Genomic DNA, 19,932 nt, shown 5'->3' with positions numbered 1-19,932 from the left:
TGTGCCTTACACCAAAGAGAGACCTCCTCTGTTATTATAATCATAAATACTTCAACTTCATTCTTTCATAACTAATTATTTTTATTTATGTATTTATTTATTTTTAAAAAGGCATATTTTGATTTTATTAAAGTTCCGCTCCAGGCTGAAGTTCGTGTGTGTTTTGGTGAGGTTTTTTTTTTTTTTTGCTTAGTCTACATTCAGCGCTTCACCTGCATCAAAGTAGACCAAGGCTGAAAGAAAAATCCCTGAACTTTCAAAATAAAAGTCAAGTGATATGATAGAGAAAAGAGGTTTCTGGCCGACTTCTAATGTGCACGGAGGGGAAAAAACAGGAAAAGAAAAAGAAAATGTCAAAAATCTTCCAAAATTTGAAATGTGTGTTTTTAAAAAAATAATATTATTGTGTGTAATATTTTTTTAAGCACAACCTGAATCGATGTTGTTCTAGTAATAAAAATGAACAAATCACAGTAAGTACCAAAGGGTGGCACATATTATCATATGAATGTAAATTTCAGCCTAAATTATGATCAGTGTGTGCTGTAATGTGAGTACATAGGTTTTTCTTCTTCTTCTTCTACTTATTATCATCATCATTATTATTATTTGTCTATGGATAATATCCTGCCATAGATTTAAAGTTATAATCTGATCCACTGTCTATAGATTGCAGTTGTATTAAAGTAGCGTATGCAAAAAATCTATATAAGGAAAAATGTATTAAATAAAGACAAATCATGGATAAAATGTGAATATGCGAGTGTATGTATAGATTTCTTTTACCACTTGACAACGCTTACTTTGAAAAGCTTATCGGAAGTGATAATTTCTCTGTTTGACGCTCTCGCCTGAAAATAACTTGGTGCCTCAGAGTGATCGCTCAGACGCTCAGAGGCAGTGATGGGAGGCAAGCTGGTTCCTGACGCGCATATCGCTCAACTGGTGATCTGTTCGAATTGCTTTTTGCCGCTCAGTTTTTTTGTTTTTATTTTAAATTAAAGTATTTTTACAGGTATTAAAGTGGAACTAGATGAGCATATGCAGTTCAGTTTTACTTCCCATGTTGGTTAAACGCTAATTTATGTTTTGGGAAATTGCGCAGCGGTTGTCCAGGAGCAGAACTATGGCAGAGGAGTGAGGCAGCTTTGTCAAAATGCAAAGTAACTGGAATACAACTTTGTCACGGCGGTCCTATGGAATATAGTCCGATTATACACAGTCTACATGTTGTGCCATCATCCCACGTGAAAAACAAACTCTTTGTATTTTGCATAATGCTGTCCCTTTGGGTGTATATGATATATTGCTGTGTTGGCTACTGCTCCACTGTTCCAAACCTGACGTACGGATCGGTGAACAGACGCGAAAACCACGCAGAAGTTGACAACCAGGGGTCCTCTTTAGGAGCGTCCAGGGACTTACTAAATAACGAGAACGAGTTGGACAGCAGAGGAGACGAGTGGGATGAAATTAGAGGCGAGGCGAAAGCGTTGGATGATAATGCCATGTCAGGTTCCCTCAATGAGTCGGAAAGTAAAAAGTTGCCCCAGGCAATCATCATCGGAGTGAAGAAAGGAGGCACCCGGGCGCTGCTGGAGTTTCTGCGCCTGCATCCGGACATCCGAGCGGTGGGAGCGGAGCCGCACTTCTTCGACCGCAACTACGATAAAGGACTGGAGTGGTACAGGTAGACTAGCTCACTCATCCTCACAGTGCAGTATTAAAAACCCACGAGTCACGCACACGAGCGCTACAAAAACACGCCATGCCTCATTTTCCAAAAAGCTGTTTGCTCATTGAAACGTGGGCTACTTATGTGGACATAAATCTCCAGTTGTCTGCAAATGTATCGCAATAATTGAGGTTTACATTGCTGTGATTGATCGTCATATTTTCAATCTTCATAAAACCCAACAACCACCTTCTCCCCTGGCTTATTAAAGACACAGTTATATTTACATTTCTACTAAAGCCTTTCATGTCCTGAAAGTCTAGCCTCACTTAACCAAAAGTTACGCCTGTAAATCATTTTGACAGGTAGCCTCATAACATCAGCTCTGATGATCGAGCTATGTGTGAAAGTTGATAAGAAGAAGAAACCAAGAGATTACATTAAAAAAAAGAAAAATAATTTTACGCGGTGTATTTGTCACAGCGAAAACCATGTAACACTCGATTTCTATTTTATGAATATTAACAATAATGAATTAAATAAATAAATAAATACAAACACTCATACTGAGATTATGTAGTGTAGAGTGTGTCATGTATTATGGGCTCTAGTTAAACAGATTCACAGTTTGTCATGCTGATTACCAATCATGAAGGAGGAATATATAATGTAAAATATCCATTGTGGAAAGGAGGAAACACCATGCAGGTTCATTGCCTCTAACTGAAGCTCAACCATGGGGTTTATCCACAAAATAAATACTGCTGGTGAGATGTTATTTGTTTCCTCCTGTCATAGAGATATCTGCAGCACTGTATAATCTCTATATCTACCAGCATGAAGAGCAGGTTCAGGCTTTTAGCATATAAATGACAAACTTTTACAGTTTTAACAACTGTCAGTGAAGTCAAACCTTTAATGCACTCTAAGCACTTGAATAAGTGACACAGTACGAATTCACATTTTAATAAAGGGAAATTGTTATCATTTGCGCAGTTTTGTTTGGCCGCTTTTCCAAGTTGTGTCGATTTACACAAAGGACAGTTATTTTGTGCGTGTTTGCTCGACCCTGACTGACAGTTCCCGGAATTTTTCTACATCTATCCTTGGATCTTGACTTTCGCTGGCTTTCCAAAAAGGAGAGCAGGCACCAGGGAGAAAATGATAATGCAGAGCTTCCATTTAGACTTGACCTGAATTCTGGATGCGGTTCAGAGTAATAGCCTTTGGTTTATAGCTAGGAGTCAGCAAGTTACATAAAACTGTCATCTAACTTCCTGAAGTGAGATTCAACTTTCTGTTGATTCATTTGGAGTAATTTGTTTCAGAAGCTCAGTCGATCAGAGGCTCTCATCACAGATCTTTGGTTGCTTAAACACTGAATAAGGCAACATTTTTACTGTATTCTCTGTCATGGCAACTGTTGTCCTTGTATGCAAGCTCTTTACTATCACCTCAGCTGCACAATAACAATGCACTACTCTTAGTGGAAAAAGAAAATACTGTAGATTGGAACTGAGTGCTTTACATCAGAGCAGCCACATTGTTAACAAGAGATAATAGGAGATACTGCTGCTTCAGGTGTCCATTTGACTGAGCCCAGGGATTAACAGGCAATGTCAAAGGATGTAGACACTGTTTCAAAGCTGGCTTCATAGAGCTACAATAGGGGAAGCGAAGCATTGTTCAAAGGACTTCTTGCCTAAGCTCCTTTGAGAATTTCCGGACAGGTTTAGGGCATTTTTGGATGATCAGTCTACGGAGAAATTCTTTTGTCCATCACTGTAGACTCAAAAATAACATGAAACCGTCCTGCGCTTGAACACTTATTAGTCTTCATGCTGTTTTAATCTACAAGTAACACATGTCTGGAATGAATGATGGCTTAAAGAAAAGGAAATACCATCATTAAAGATGGATAGAATTTAATGTTCATTAAGTAAAAGTCCAAGAAAAAAACCTTTTACAGATAAGTGAGGCATACTTACTTCTTGTTCACAGTGACACATGCACACTAAACACACAGTTAGTGGCTGTGAGAAGCAGTTTGATCTTGAGAATGTTTAATGCGTAATGAAGACTTCTTCTTTTTTCAGAGAGGTGATCCAGCTAATTAAAACAACTCGGCTTGAGTTGTCACAGTGAGATCGCTGTGCCACAAATTGACCCCCTTGCAGCACAGCCCTGTGACATCTAGTCAGCCCTTAATGATCATTTAGTGGTGCTCAGAAAACCGGCTGCCTTTAAGGAAGAGTGCATTGTTGCTGGATGATCTTTAAAAGTATACTCTGTAATACATTTGAGCTTTTGCTGAAAAAAAAAGTCATCAGACAATCCTGTGTCCACACTAACCAAGCCAGAAAGAGGCATCCACTGACTTGTTGGCCCATATCTTTCACTTCATTGCCCCCCGACTAATGGTGAGCAGTGGCTTGGGGAGAGGTGCGTTCTGCTGGGTGGGCTTATCAGCTCCTGGGGTGGCATTGAGTTGTGCCCGCACCATTTATCTGCTGTGATTGGTGTGTTCCATTCTGTTGGAGGTCTGTTGTGTCCATCCCTCTGGAGCCCCACATAGAGGAGGGGCCCTCGCCCAGCAGGAGGCCAACCACAATATAGCATGTTTTCACTCTAAGGCAAAAAAAGCGAAGCAGACATACAATACCACATGCTTACTCGAACAAAGCGCAGGAGGCAACTTCCAAAAGCCGTGGGAATGGCTTTTTTAGCACAATTCTAACTTCCTCCTCTATATCTTTTTGGACAGGTTATCTTCTGTTCAACGCTCTGATCAAGGTCTTTTGGGCTCTGTGCAGTAGATGTGACTTAATTGCTGTAATCATGTTTTTCCTCTTGAGGTTCCAAATATAGAACAATGAAGAGCTTTCTTACTAACTCATGGAGGGTGTCGGAGAACAGGGCCTAATCCTCCTTGGAGCCCCGGGGGAGCTTACTGCAGCCCAGCGGCAGATAGAGGGCAGTAAATTTAAAGTGAGTCCTTTCTTACTTTTGCGTGATGGAGCTCCATGAAAAGGGATGTTGGAGAACCCCTGAGGATTGCATTAACCCTGACAATAAAAGAGCAGACAATTAGTGTGAAACATGTTTTCTCTGCCTTCACTTTGTATGCAAATGTGCTCAAAAGGGTGAAAGTGCCCTTTGACGAAGCCCAGCAGGAGTTCATCAGGAAGAGCATTCACTGGAACCCGCCCAAGAAAAGACTCAAACACTACGCTTAAGCTTTTTTAGCCCGAAAGTTGACTTTCAGATTTTCTGTGCGAAAAGTTGCATTTCCCAGGAGCGGGTTTATTTAAATCCACTGGTATCTTTTTGCGCACTCAACACTTTTAGCTGCAAGGACACATGAGAACTGGTGTAAGTGAGACAGCTCTCGATGAAGGTATCACTCGGCTTAAACTAATGTGTCAGCACACTCACAAGAAAAGAAGTTTTGGGGGGTTTTTTTCCCAGCAAACCATGAAACCTTGCACTTTAAGAACTTCATTTCCTACAAAGACCTTTTTGTTTGCTAGCAATTCCTAGAATAAATCCTATAAATCGTCGATACTAGTAATGTGCGCATCCTCTCCCTATTCCAGAGATTGGAGGCTTAATTTGCTGCAACAACCCCCTGGGCTTTTGCTTGAGGCAATTTGTCAAACCACAGCACTTATTACAGCACTTTGGAAACACTGAAACAAAACAAGTTCACTCCATTATATCCCCATGAGTTGTTGACTTCCTCATCTCTCTCTTTTGTAGTTTCTTCAGGGAAAATGTGTTGTTTCCTGAAGCTGTCTTTCACTCTGCTGCAGAGACTCCCTGACAGAAAGTCAGGGCAACTTTAGAAACAACCAGTCTGCCTCAGCCATCTTTGTTTTTCTTCTTTGAAGTCTTGTTTTCGTTTTCTGATCCTCTCAAACCACCTTGCATCTGTGAGGAATAGTCTAATTGTTCCAAACATCACATATGCCAGAAACATAGATGTTGGATTTCTTTTCTATTTTATAATAACTCTAAAACACAATTTAAGCTTTTTAATGTACACTATTTCTATTCCATTACTGCTCAAAACCAGAGGTGTGGACTCGAGTCACATGACTTGGACTCGAGTCAGACTCGAGTCATTAATTTTATGACTTTAGACTTGACTTGAAAAAATGTTCTAAGACTTGTGACTTGACTTGGACTTTTACACCAATGACTTGGGACTTGAATTGGACTTGAACCGGTTTACTTGAAAAGACTTGATATTTTACCCCAAATATAAAATTTAACATGCATATTATATAGAGATTGAAAATGTGACGTCATTCATGGGTAGAACCGCAAAGGATTCTGGGAACTCGTGGCAAGCGGTACTAGCGCACGCAGGCTTTCAATTAAAATCAGTTATACAGCGATAAAAAGAAACACAAAAATGTCAAGAAGCTGTTGTATTATTAACTGCAATAGCCGGTCGCATGACAGCCACGGGAAGCCGACGGGTAAAGAGATCGGTTGTTATCGGATTACGTCGTTGAAGAGAAATTGTTCTAGCCATGTTTCCGAAGTAACAAAGACGGCCTGGATTGCAGCCATTCAAAGATCAAATATAACGTCCCAGAACCCTCCAGCTCACAGGTTAGTCTGCTCCAAGCATTTACACGAAGGTCAGTGTTTTTTAGTAGTTAATACGTCATTTTCATAACATAATTAGTGATATAGGTTACAAGCAAGTCTGGCGCTGAACAGAAATGGTCGCGCTATGCTCCTTTATTTATTGTGCATAAATAGTGAATTGTCCTGACACAATATTGCGTTTCGCTTCTGTTATTATGGTACATTAACAAAAACATATACTTTTATTCACAGGATAAAACAGGGTTTTTGTATCACTAATTGCCCAGTACGATTACAGCATACAGTATTGTTGTCACTGCTACATTTCTGTGATGGGTACCAGAAATTATTTCCACTACTAATTAATTACCCTTGAGCTCAAAGGTTATATTAATAAACTGTTAACGAATGTGTATTTATGACGACAATTTGTGAGACTGGTAAACTTATGATACGTACGATGGTCTTTCGTTCTACACGGTGCATTTCAAGGTCCTGCACCCATCCGTCGGTAAACTGTACCTGGGCTTGTTGCAGTGACCTGAAGTTACTAAACTTCATGAGTGTGTGCGCTCACTCCAAGAACTGTATGATTATAAATATGCATATAAATATGCTACAATGAGATAGCTGACTTCATCTAACTAGCAAATGTTGTCCAGGCTACGTTGGTGATACAGTTTTTTTTAATGTGTATGATATTTTTGTCATGCGATTTTAAAGCTGGTCCTACAACCGCATCCAAGAATAACATGCAGCTTATCTCAGAACTGTCGGTGAAAATTATTCTTGGAGCTAGGTTTAATTGAGCTGCATTTTAAAGAGGTGCAATTTCACAATTTGTGTATATTTTCTAAGTTCACTATTTTGTCATCTGTTGAGAAAAACACAGATTTTAAAATTACATGGTCTAATATTTACATTTAGCATATAACTGCAACATTATTTTTTTCGTTTTTTTTTTTTTAAAGACTCGAAAGGACTTGAAATTCAAAGTTTCAGACTTGTGACTTGACTCGGACTTTTACACCAGTGACTTGAGACTCAACTCTGACTTGCCTGACATTACTTGAGACTTGACTTGAGACTTGAGGATAAAGACTTGAGACTTACTTGAGACTTGCAAAACAATGACTTGGTCCCACCTCTGCTCAAAACAATACAAAGCTAAGCTGACGAGGCTCCGATATATTAATGCTATTAAGCTCTCGACAACTTTGTGCTTATTCAGTCAGCACACTAAAGCTTGATCATATTAGTTCGTTTTTCCTGGCCCTGTTATATCTGTGTCACAGTTTTTACATCCACAACTATGCAAGTGTTTGTCAGTGCTTTTTGCATTTGAGTGACTACTAGTTCACTTCAGCTTGGCTGCTGTTGCAGGACTGTTCACCCCTGAACTTTGATCCATAGATTCAGACACAAACACATTCCTGTGAACCCCCCTTAAATTTGATGGCTCACACTGTTGTCTCTTTTCATCTACTGTGTGTAAAGAAAGTAGCGAGTAACTCATACAGGCTTACTATGCACTGATAGCAACAAAGGTTTTTATAGCTGTTGTCATAATTACAAAAAAACAGTGCACGCTAAGCGATTAGCTGAATGTTATTGGATTGCATTTTTGAGCACCAAGACTTAGATTAAAAGCTCTGTAAAGAATGGATTGCCTGAATTCTTAGATGTTAAAGGAAGGCTGGCAGTTGTGTGAGAGAAACCAGAATGGCTGTTCCTCCTGTTTCTCCTCCTCCTCTCTTTAAAACAGGCCTGGTTCCACCAGGCAACCAGGTGGCCTTGAGTTCTGCATATACTGACAGTAATAATGAAGGACATGCAAAAGCTGTTATTTGTGGCTCCATAAGAAGGAAATTTAAAGTGTAATGACGATGTTTTTGATACTTAAAAGGAAGGCGCACAATGGCTAGAGAAATCCTTGCGTGTTAGTACACTAGTCTGATTATTCCGAGTGGCTGCATACCACACCTCTCATCCTGTCTTCGAGGAGAGGGATGTTTCCCACAGAAGCTCAACTGCTCTTGGAACTGCAGGGTAAGATTAGAACTCATCATGCCATTAGATAACGTTGAGGGTTTTTTTTCAAGCACTGTCCCTTGTCACTAGGATCTAAGAAAGCTGAAATATAGATGCCAATTAGAGTCAGTCAAGCAGAATAATGCAGAATACAAAAAAAAGCCTCCTCCTGGAGTTTTTTTGCACCTTACTTGCTCCTTACTGAACTCATTACTGAGGACATCACCCAGCAGCTGAGCACCAAGCTACATGCAGTGATGTTGTAAATTGCTACCTTTGAACCTGCTTCCTGATAGCAATGAATGTAAACAAGGCACCAGAAACAAGCCCTGTCTCCCCGGCAGCCAGTTAAATGGACACACCTGACTGCCCGGCAGACAAAACAGAGGCCCATTACACAACCCACCAATCCCAGATTAATGTCTGTCTGTAGGTTGTGCTATTGAGGCAAGAAAATGCAGACGCTGCATCTAAAAATGCCCGCCGACAACTTTGGCGTCAGAACAGAGGGGTGGGGGCATGCAGTCTCCATCCTCCGACAATGCACCTGATTCCATCTAATCCTTGTATTTACTCTCTTCCTCTCTCCTTATCTCCCCATTGCTATTGCTCTGAGTGAGGTTTGTCTGAAATGCAATTTAGTTTGTAACATGACAATTATAAGCGTTTTTTATTTTTTACTTCATGACTCAGAAAACACAATCCATTTTGTTTCACACATACAACCAGGGTCATAGGTAAGCTGGAAACTATGCCTGTTGCATAGGCCAGGAAGCAAGGCACACTTTGGAAAAGCCAACTCAGAGTAGAGACACATTCAATTTAGAATAACCAGTTAATCCCACTAACTTCCTGTCTTTGGACTGTGGGAGGAAGCTAGAATACCTGGAGAAAACCCACACAGCCACAGGTGCAAACTTAGCCAGTTGGTGGAATCAAACCCAGGATTCTAACTAAACACCGTGCCACCATGGTTATATATTTGGCTATTAGCTTTGTATAGCCAAATAAAACCATGAAAAATTCATGAAGGGGTCAAAGTCAGCACCTTATGGCTCAGTGTGCCTCAATGCTAAACGACAATGCATTTGCATAGCTGACTGATAGATGCACTGAAACCTATTGGTTCCAGGCAACATTGTTTATTAAGCAGAACAAATTGCGAAAGCTTGCTACATCTGCCCCCCCCCTAAGGCAACTCGCTCTCAGACCTCGTTCAGTTGGAGATGTTCTCCTGTTCTCTATCGGTGCTAAGATGAATAATGCATGCCCTCATCACGCAGGTTGTTTTTGTCCCGGCCGGGCGGATCGCACACAGTAATTCGGCGTGCCCGTGTGGCGTGCTGGCTAGACCCAAGCGCGGCGAAGGCTAGCGGTGGGTTTGGAGCAGACACGCAGTTATTCTAGTAATGACCTGAGCACGAAGCGTGGCTTCGGAACGGTCGTTACAGACAGAGAGCGAGCGGAGCCGGGAAGAGGAAAAGGATTGAAAGGGGTTGTAACTCACAGTTGCTGGATCAGGCGGAGACTGATGTCGCAGAGTTTCGGAGCTCGTGACACGAGGATACTGATGTCTGAGCGGCGAACAGGTGGGTGGCGTCTCTCTTTTAACCCCGGCCCCGTGATCAGCTGATCACAGCCGATCACCGGCTGACAGGACCCCCCCCCCGAGGACCGGCACCCGACGGGCCAGGACGGCGGCGACGGAAATCCGAGATGAGGGAAGGATCCAAGATGAAGCGGGACGGCACCCAGGAGCGCTCATCAGGGCCGTAGCCAGCCCAGTCCACCAAATACTGGACCCCCCGGCCCCGGGGACGGGAGTCCAAGATCCGACGGACAGTGTAGACAGGACCCCCATCGACGATCCTGGGCGGGGGCGGGGCCCGGGAGGGGGGCGCCAGTGGGGAAGCGACGTGCCGCTTAAGCTGCGAGACGTGGAAAACCGGATGGACCTTCATGGCGGGCGGAAGCCGGAGACGGTAAGCCACGGGGTTGAGCCGGGCGGTGACTTCGTACGGGCCGACGAACCGGGGAGCGAGCTTCTTGGACTCGCCGCGCAGCCGTAGGTGCTTAGTGGAGAGCCAGACGCGGTCCCCCGGCTGGAAGGGGTGACCCGGGCGGTGGCGGCGACGATGCTGCCGGGTGTACAGAGCGTTGGCCCGGGAAATGGCAGCCCGCGCCTTGATCCAGGCCTGGCGACAGCGGCGGACCATCCGTTCAGCAGCCGGCACGTCGACCTCCGCTTCCTGATGGCTGAAGATAGGAGGTTGAAATCCATAACAGACCTCAAAGGGCGAGAGACCGGTGGCGGAAGAGATGTGAAGGTTATGAGACAACTCAGCCCACACCAGGTAACGAGGCCATAGCGACGGTTGGGCGGAGACGAAGCACCGTAAGAAGCGCCCCAACTGTTGATTGGTCCGTTCAACCTGCCCGTTGGTCTGAGGGTGATAGCCGGACGAGAGGCTGGGAGACGCTCCAATCAGGCGGCAGAAGGCCTTCCAGAACCTGGCGGTGAACTGTGGCCCCCGATCGGAGACTATGTCCTTGGGGAATCCGTGAAGCCGGACGACATGGTCCAGGAGGAGCTCGGCCGTCCGTTTGGCGGAGGGGAGGCCGGCCAGGGCGACCAGGTGCACCGCCTTAGAAAACCGGTCCACAAAGGTGAGGATGGTGTCAAGACCGTCCACAGATGGAAGGCCGGTAACAAAGTCAAGGCCGACATGGGACCAGGGACGTCTCGGCACCGGGAGAGGGTGAAGGTCGCCAGCGGGTGGCTGGGTGGAGGACTTGGCCCGAGCACAGGTGTCACAGGCGGAAACGAAGTCCCGGGCGTCCCGAGTCATGGAGGGCCACCAGAAGGCACGACGGAGGAGCTGGAGGGTTCTGTCGGGCCCTGGGTGACCAGAGAGCGGGGAGGAGTGAGCCCAGAGCAAGGCCTCCTGACGGCACCGGGATGGCACATAGAGCCGCCCAGCTGGGGTCTCCGGCGGAGGCGGTTCGGCGGTCAGGGCGTCCCGGATAGAGTCCTCCAAGGGCCACCGAAGGGGGGCAGCGAAACAATGAGACGGTAGGATAGGTCCAGGGTCTGACGTGGAGTCGTCCTGGGTGAACTGCCGGGAGAGGGCGTCTGCCTTGGTGTTCTTGGAGCCAGGGCGGTAGGCGAGGTGGAAGTTGTACGGTTCGAAGAATAAGGCCCAACGGGCCTGCCTTGGGTTGAGCTGCTTGGCAGAACGAATATGGATCAGGTTCTGGTGATCAGTCCAGATCAGAAACGGTTCTTTCGCTCCCAGGAGCCAATGCCGCCATTCTTCCAAGGCCCACTTGATGGCCAGGAGTTCCCGGTCGCCGACACCATACCGTCGCTGCGTGTCAGAGAACTTCCTTGAAAAATAGCAGCACGGGTGAAGTTTTCCATCCGGGCCGTGTTGAGAGAGGACGGCGCCAGCGCCAACATCGGAGGCATCCACCTCCACCACAAAATCTCCGGCAGGATCAGGGTGGAGCAGGACGGGAGCTGTAGCAAACCGACGGATAAGGTCTCGGAAGGCCAGTTTCGCACCAGGGGGGAGGCAGAAGGGCCTGGGCAGGTTAGCTGGTTTAGTGAGGGATGTCAGTGGCGCGACAATGGTGCTGAAATTGCGGATAAAGCGCCGATAAAAATTGGCAAAGCCCAGGAAGCTCTGTAGCTGCTTAAGGCTGGAAGGCTGAGGCCACTGGGTCACGGCTTGGAGCTTTTGCGGGTCCATGGTCAGGCCATTGGAGGAGATGGTGAAGCCCAGGAAGGTAGTGGACCGTTGATGGAAGGCACACTTTTCCAGTTTGCAGAACAGCTGGTACTCGAGCAGCCTGCTTAGCACGGCCCGCACATGGCGAATATGGTCCACTTCGGTGCGGGAGTAGATCAGGATGTCATCCAGATAGGCAAACACCCATCGGCCCAGCATGTCCCGCAAGACATCGTTGATCAGGTGTTGGAAGACAGCAGGGCTGTTGCAGAGGCCGAAGGGCATCACCAGATACTCCCAGTGCCCGTTAGGGGTGATGAAGGCCGTCTTCCATTCGTCCCCTTCTCTAATCCGCACCAAATTGTAAGCGCTGCGTAGGTCTAGTTTGGTGAAGATGCAGGCCTGGGAGAGGGAATCGAGCGCGGTGGATAGCAGAGGAAGAGGATGGCGGTTCTTAACAGTGATTTTATTCAAGCCTCGGTAGTCTATACAGGGGCGAAGCCCGCCGTCTTTCTTCTTTACAAAGAAGAACCCCGCAGCTGCAGGGGAGGTAGAAGGGCGAATGAAGCCCTGTTGGAGAGCCTCAGCGACGTACTCCTCCATGGCTTTGTTCTCTGCGGTTGACAGCGAGAACAGGCGACCACGAGGAGGGACTGCTCCCGGGAGGAGCTCGATGGCCATGTCGTAGGAGCGATGAGGAGGGAGAGCGGAGGCTCGCCTCTTACTGAAGACCTCGGACAGGTCATGGTAAGCCGGAGGGATCCTATCCAGATCGACGGGCTCCGGGGGTGACGCCTCTTCTGACTTTGAGTCCTGTCCAGTCCGGAGGAGAAGGCAGCGGCGTGAACACTGGGGACCCCAGTCCAGGATCTGGCAGGAAGACCAGGAGACGTGGGGGTCATGTCGACGGAACCAGGGGTATCCGAGGATGAGAGGAGAGGAAGAGGCCGAGACTACTAGGAACCGGATCTCCTCCTGATGATCCCCGACAGACATGCGGACTGGCTGGGTCTGGAACTGGACCGGGTAGGGTTGGAGTGGTCGCCCGTCTACTGAGGTCACCGGGAGAAATCGGTCGACGGAAGTCAATGGGATGCGGAGCCGAGAGGCTAGTTTTTGGTCGATGAAGTTCTCGGCGGCTCCGGTGTCCAGGAGGGCTTCGGATGAGAGCTGTTGGTGTTTCAGGTGAAATGTGACCGGTAACAGAAAACGAGAGGGATCAGAGGAGTGGGAAGGGCCAGGTGGGACACCCCCGCAGTCTACCTGGCGTCGTCGTTTCCCGGCCGTAGCGGGCACTGGGGACGGCGGTGTCGAGCTGATCCACAGTAGGCGCAGAGGCCCTCACGCCAGCGTCTCTCTTTCTCCTCTTTGGGGAGTCCACCCAGCTGCATGGGCTCCTCGCTGGATGTGCTGCTTGGGCTAGCCGTGGCTCCATCAGAGGGGGGAGGAGGTCGCGACGACGTGGTCCGCTGAGGCTGGAAGGGTTTTAAGGCCCGAGGGGCATGGCGAGGCCGCGACATCACGCGTTGGTCGATCTTCAGGGCAAGGTCCACGGCCTCATCCAAGGTCTTTGGGGCCTCACGGCCGGCCATCTCGTCTCTGATGTAATCAGCCAGCCCCTCTAGAAAGATGGAGCGCAGAGAAGCATCTCCCCATTGAAGCTTAGCAGCCAGGGTGCGGAATCGGGAGGCGAAGTAACAGACTGGTCGGCCGCCCTGGCGTAGATGAAGCAGCTGTGACTCCACTTCCACTTCACTGCTGGGGGGAACGAAAGTCTTTTTTAACTCCTCCACAAACAGAGCATAGTCATTACACGCTGCAGACTTATTGTTGTAGAGAGCCGCGGCCCATTCCTGAGCCTGGCCAGACAAGAGAGAGGTGAGCATCGCCACTTTTGCACGGGCAGTGACGTATTTAGTGGGTTGACATTCAAACATCATGTCTAAGGTGGCGAGCAGTCCATCAGGCCGGCCGTCTACTCCGTTCCACTTGTCGGGTAGTCCGATCCGGGGTTCAGCGCTCACCGGCGCTGGCTGACGTTGCAGCGAGGTGACGGAAGAGGAAAGCTGGAGGACAGTTTCGGTGAGAGACTCCATCTTTGTGCTCATCCGATCCACCACACCGCGGAGATATAACACTTCGGCTTTCAGCCGTTCGAATTCCGCTGGGTCTACATGCGGCTCAGACATCCTGTCCCGGCCGGGCGGATCGCACACAGTAATTCGGCGTGCCCGTGTGGCGTGCTGGCTAGACCCAAGCGCGGCGAAGGCTAGCGGTGGGTTTGGAGCAGACACGCAGTTATTCTAGTAATGACCTGAGCACGAAGCGTGGCTTCGGAACGGTCGTTACAGACAGAGAGCGAGCGGAGCCGGGAAGAGGAAAAGGATTGAAAGGGGTTGTAACTCACAGTTGCTGGATCAGGCGGAGACTGATGTCGCAGAGTTTCGGAGCTCGTGACACGAGGATACTGATGTCTGAGCGGCGAACAGGTGGGTGGCGTCTCTCTTTTAACCCCGGCCCCGTGATCAGCTGATCACAGCCGATCACCGGCTGACAGTTTTTCTCATTGACTAAGTGGAAAGTTTGATAGGTAGTGAGGTTTTGTGCCTATTCGGGCCTCGACAAAGGGCCTACGGCACTGCACTTGTGTTTATTCAAGAGATGGAGAAGATAATTGCAGTGGGCTCCAGTATAGTTTTTTTGTATCTCTCTCCTCTGTTGTTTTCCATCACCTTCAACTGTAGCTAAGGTTCTCAGGGAGAGGAAAAACACTATAAATATGTAAGACCCACAGCTTCTATAGACAAAAGAAAGAGCAGGTGACATTAGGCGAAGAAATTGTATAAGGAAGAGAACCCCTCTTCTGTATAAATTGCACTAATACAGTGGGGCAAAAAAGTATTTAGTCAGCCACCGATTGTGCAAGTTCCCCCACCTAAAATGATGACAGAGGTCAGTAATTTGCACCAGAGGTACACTTCAACTGTGAGAGACAGAATGTGAAAAAAAAATCCATGAATCCACATGGTAGGATTTGTAAAGAATTTATTCGTAAATCAGGGTGGAAAATAAGTATTTGGTCAATAATAAAAATACAACTCAATACTTTGTAACATAACCTTTGTTGGCAATAACAGAGGTCAAACGTTTACTATAGGTCTTTACCAGGTTTGCACACACAGTAGCTGGTATTTTGGCCCATTCCTCCATGCAGATCTTCTCGAGAGCAGTGATGTTTTGGGGCTGTCGCCGAGCAACACGGACTTTCAACTCCCGCCACAGATTTTCTATGGGGTTGAGGTCTGGAGACTGGCTAGGCCACTCCAGGACTTTCAAATGCTTCTTACGGAGCCACTCCTTTGTTGCCCGGGCGGTGTGTTTTGGATCATTGTCATGTTGGAAGACCCAGCCTCGTTTCATCTTCAAAGTTCTCACTGATGGAAGGAGGTTTTGGCTCAAAATCTCACGATACATGGCCCCATTCATTCTGTCCTTAACACGGATCAGTCGTCCTGTCCCCTTGGCAGAAAAACAGCCCCATAGCATGATGTTTCCACCCCCATGCTTCACAGTAGGTATGGTGTTCTTGGGATGCAACTCAGTATTCTTCTTCCTCCAAACACGACGAGTTGAGTTTATACCAAAAAGTTCTACTTTGGTTTCATCTGACCACATGACATTCTCCCAATCCTCTGCTGTATCATCCATGTGCTCTCTGGCAAACTTCAGACGGGCCTGGACATGCACTGGCTTCAGCAGCGGAACACGTCTGGCACTGCGGGATTTGATTCCCTGCCGTTGTAGTGTGTTACTGATGGTGACCTTTGTTACTTTGGTCCCAGCTCTCTGCAGGTCATTCACCAGGTCCCCCCGTGTGGTTCTGGGATCTTTGCTCACCGTTCTCATGATCATTTTGACCCCACGGGATGAGATCTTGCGTGGAGCCCCAGATCGAGGGAGATTATCAGTGGTCTTGTATGTCTTCCATTTTCTGATGATTGCTCCCACAGTTGATTTTTTCACACCAAGCTGCTTGCCTATTGTAGATTCACTCTTCCCAGTCTGGTGCAGGTCTACAATACTTTTCCTGGTGTCCTTCGAAAGCTCTTTGGTCTTGGCCATGGCGGAGTTTGGAGTCTGACTGTTTGAGGCTGTATACAGGTGTCTTTTATACAGATGATGAGTTCAAACAGGTGCCATTCATACAGGAAACGAGTGGGGGACAGAAAAGCTTCTTACAGAAGACGTTACAGGTCTGTGAGAGCCAGAGATCTTCCTTGTTTGAGGTGACCAAATACTTATTTTCCACCCTAATTTACGAATAAATTCTTTACAAATCCTACCATGTGAATTCATGGATTTTTTTTCACATTCTGTCTCTCACAGTTGAAGTGTACCTCTGGTGCAAATTACTGACCTCTGTCATCATTTTAAGTGGGGGAACTTGCACAATCGGTGGCTGACTAAATACTTTTTTGCCCCATTGTAGCGTTTGGGTGATGTTTGTAGCTAAAGTCTTCTCTTCTCGCAGTGCTGTGAAGAGCAAAATCTTGCCATATTCTGTTGGTTTGCTGATGCAGAATTGCACGAAGAAAGCTGTTGTTAAACCAACAGATGGTTGGAAATTGTGGTAATTGTTTTAATGACATGACTCCCTGCTTTCCTGTTGTTTGATTTAGATCAGCCGTTCACTATCAAAACCTAAGAATATTACCATGCAGTGTAGCAACTGAAGATTTACATTGTGACTAATGCAAACCCACATGAGGTTTGATTGAAAGGGATGCTTGTTAACGCAAGGCAATATACCATGGCTTAACATTTCTTTGTCAGAAGAAGAGATATGTGCACACTGCTCTTGATTCAAGTCATTTGTCACATCAGCGTGAGATCTCAGACTCTGATTAAGAGCTGCGGGGCACCAAAACGTTAGTTCAACATGCAATGCAATTTCTAAAAAAAGAAAAAAAAATGAGATGCTGTGTAAAGTAAAACTGGAATGCTATAATTTCTAAATCATTGCATTCTGTTTTTATTTACATGTTTTTGATGATGGATGAGGACCAGATGAGGAAAAGAGTCGAATCAGCAACTCCCTGACTCGATCCCAGCATGAAAATTGCATTCCCTACTTGCACTCAGCTGTATAGGAATATGTGGTGTTGTATCCAAACTTTGTGTAACTGTTTGTTTTTTCATGGATTTAAAATGCTCACCAGTGATTCTCATCATAATAGCCACATATCTCTCTCCCCCTCTCTCTAGAGACAAGCCAACCACCCAGTTCGCCAACAGGCAGCCAACCAGCCTCTAATGTTGTTTGGCTTAGTCCTAATCCCCCTTGGCTCACTTGAGCCATTATCCAGTGAGGGCTGCAGTTAACAGGCTATATTATGATCAACCCGAGCCATCCAGGGTTAAGAAGAATATGCAGTAATGGGAACAGACAGGTTCCAAGCATATTTCCAAAGGAATGCAAAGCTTCATCAAATTGTCACATTTCTCACAAAAATACTGATATTAGGAGAAAGGTGCATGACATTAAAGTGCATAAAGCTGCCTATTCATAGCTAAACCAGCATTTTTAAGTATAACGTAATGAGTCTGAGGAATATTTCAGTGTGATGATTGTGAGATGATTTAGGTCATTAGATGTTTAATGCAGGTACAAGAGGGACACGAGGGTGGATGTCTTCCTTTACAGCTTGTACTCGGAATGTGGAACTGTGTATTTTTTTCCCCCACACATTTACTGAAGATTGATAGGACTTCTGCTTTACCTGCCAGCCCTTGTCACGTCATGCACTGTCACAGGCTTTGTTAATGCAGCTCAAGATTTCTACTACTGTCTTCTTGGTGATGACTGACTAGCTTCTCTTTGACAGTGTTTATAAAGCTGCCATGAAGTGATATTATGTCATCGCTAATCTCATCGTCCTTGATTGGCACTTTTGTAAGCTGTTAACTCTACAAAGGAAAACAGAGTATACAGCGGAAATGGTAGAGTAGGTTTTTGCAAAATATGTCATCTGCAGTGCAAATGTAATTCTTTGTGTTTGTTCTTTACAGGGAATTAATGCCTAAGTCATCAGAAGGCCAGCTGACCATGGAAAAGACCCCCAGCTACTACGTTACTAAGGAGGTCCCTGCTCGAATCTACGCCATGTCTAAAGACACAAAGCTAATTGTAGTTGTCCGGGATCCTGTCACGCGAGCCATCTCAGACTACACTCAGACCCGCTCCAAGAAGCCAGACATCCCTTCTTTTGAGAGCCTGACCCTGAAGAACACCTCGGCAGGTCTGATTGACACCACATGGAGCGCTGTACAAATTGGCATGTACGCCAAGCACCTTGAGCGCTGGCTCCAGTACTTTCCCATGGAGCAGCTGCTGTTCGTTAGCGGAGAGCGTCTCATTACCGACCCTGCAGGTGAGATGGCTCGTGTCCAGGACTTTCTTGGGCTGAGGAGGGTGGTCACAGAGAAGCATTTCCACTTTAACCCAGCAAAAGGCTTCCCCTGCCTTAAGAGACCTGAGGGGAACAGTAGGCCACATTGCTTGGGTAAAACCAAAGGCAGGACCCATCCTAATATTGACCCAGAGGTGGTTCAGAGGCTAAGAGACTTTTATAAACCCTTTAATTTCAAGTTTTACCAGATGACTGGTCATGACTTTGGTTGGGACTAAGAAAAAAAAATGATGACAGGCTCACGCTGGTTATCTGGAATTTCTTTTTGTTATAATTATATCACTCTGGAGTTATTGTTTTACAGTCTATGTACAGTATTTGGTGGTGTGTAAAAAGATCAGAAGTCTATTTTATGATAATTTATTGTTATGATATTAACTCACTAAGCTGCCTAACTAGGTTTATTCATGTTTTTATTTGTCGCGAGCTACAAAATCTCTCTTTTTTTTGACCTAAAAGCACACAGTTTTACAGGTATTACAATCAGGGTCACTATGTTTTCTTTTTCTTTCTTTTTCTTTCTTTTTACCCAATTCAGACCCAGCTGACAACAAAACTGGTAATATCCCCTTAACATTTGCCTGACCCTCAGAGGTCTGTGGACCCACTTAGTCAGGTCGATACAGGCCTCAGCTGATCCAGCGCAACTTGCCAGGTAGATCAATAAAGTAATAGCTCCTCATCATGTCAATTAGACCTGAGTGATGGCATTGTCTTGATCTCTCAAGCGTCTCAATAAAACATTGATCCATTAATGGTAGCAAGTTTATGGTCAACCTTTGAGCCAAATTCAAGTTAATATGAGAATATAAATTTCCACTGCAATATTCTGACTTAACCACTATTTATTTTGTCTCTACAGAAGAATGTTGATCGGGTTCCAATAGAGTCGTGTCAAATCTGTTTTGTATGTTTTTATCCATTTTCCAAAGAGCTGCCTCCCAGATTTCATAACGCCTATAGAAAATGATTTATATGAAAAGTCATATGAGCCATTCACATTTATTGATCTGTACTGAAATTGCTCTCATTGATCACTCTGTGCAGCTTCTTACTGCATCTGATAGTGGATGTGTTAATTATGCCCTTTCCCACAGTACATCAGCTGCTGGAGTGAAAAGGAGGACTTATTTTCTTTACTTTCAGAAGAAACTAAACCAATATAGCCTTTTAGAATTCCTCATCTAAGTTTCATTTGTGGTTGAGTTTTATTCAGCCTCTACAATTCAGCAGTTCCGACATCATCCAGGGTCATTCTAAAATGATTTGCTACAACGTTGTTGTTGTAGAGGCACTATTTCACTGTATGCTTTGCTTTAAAAACATTGAAATTAGTTGGGTTTAAATGAGATGTTGATTAAAAGGTGCAGTCTTGTCATCTTTAATAAAGAAATAAAGAAAGTGTGTTTTATCAAAGTCAAACAAT

The 19,932-nt window shown here is 45.7% G+C and overlaps 1 protein-coding gene across 1 annotated transcript; it reads left to right on the top strand.

Annotated features, from left to right (window-relative positions):
* Positions 1 to 874: 874 nt before the first annotated feature.
* Positions 875 to 19,925, top strand: hs3st3b1a (heparan sulfate (glucosamine) 3-O-sulfotransferase 3B1a). The gene is made up of 2 exons (XM_086289395.1): positions 875 to 1,690; positions 18,106 to 19,925. Exons 1-2 carry the CDS (start codon positions 1,197 to 1,199, stop codon positions 18,722 to 18,724), a joined length of 1,113 nt encoding a protein of 370 aa, XP_086145521.1. The 5' UTR covers positions 875 to 1,196; the 3' UTR covers positions 18,725 to 19,925.
* The last annotated feature ends 7 nt before the right edge of the window (positions 19,926 to 19,932 follow it).

The sequence above is a fragment of the Aulonocara sp. 'chitande type north' Nkhata Bay genome, linkage group LG4 (genome assembly GCF_057382095.1).
Source record: "Aulonocara sp. 'chitande type north' Nkhata Bay isolate Kocher_YH1m ecotype deep benthic linkage group LG4, A_spYH_male_GT1.1, whole genome shotgun sequence".
Taxonomy (NCBI): Eukaryota; Metazoa; Chordata; class Actinopteri; order Cichliformes; family Cichlidae; genus Aulonocara; species Aulonocara sp. 'chitande type north' Nkhata Bay.
The sequence above is the reverse complement of the archived record's forward strand: the minus strand, read 5'-3'. Positions and strand labels throughout refer to the sequence as shown.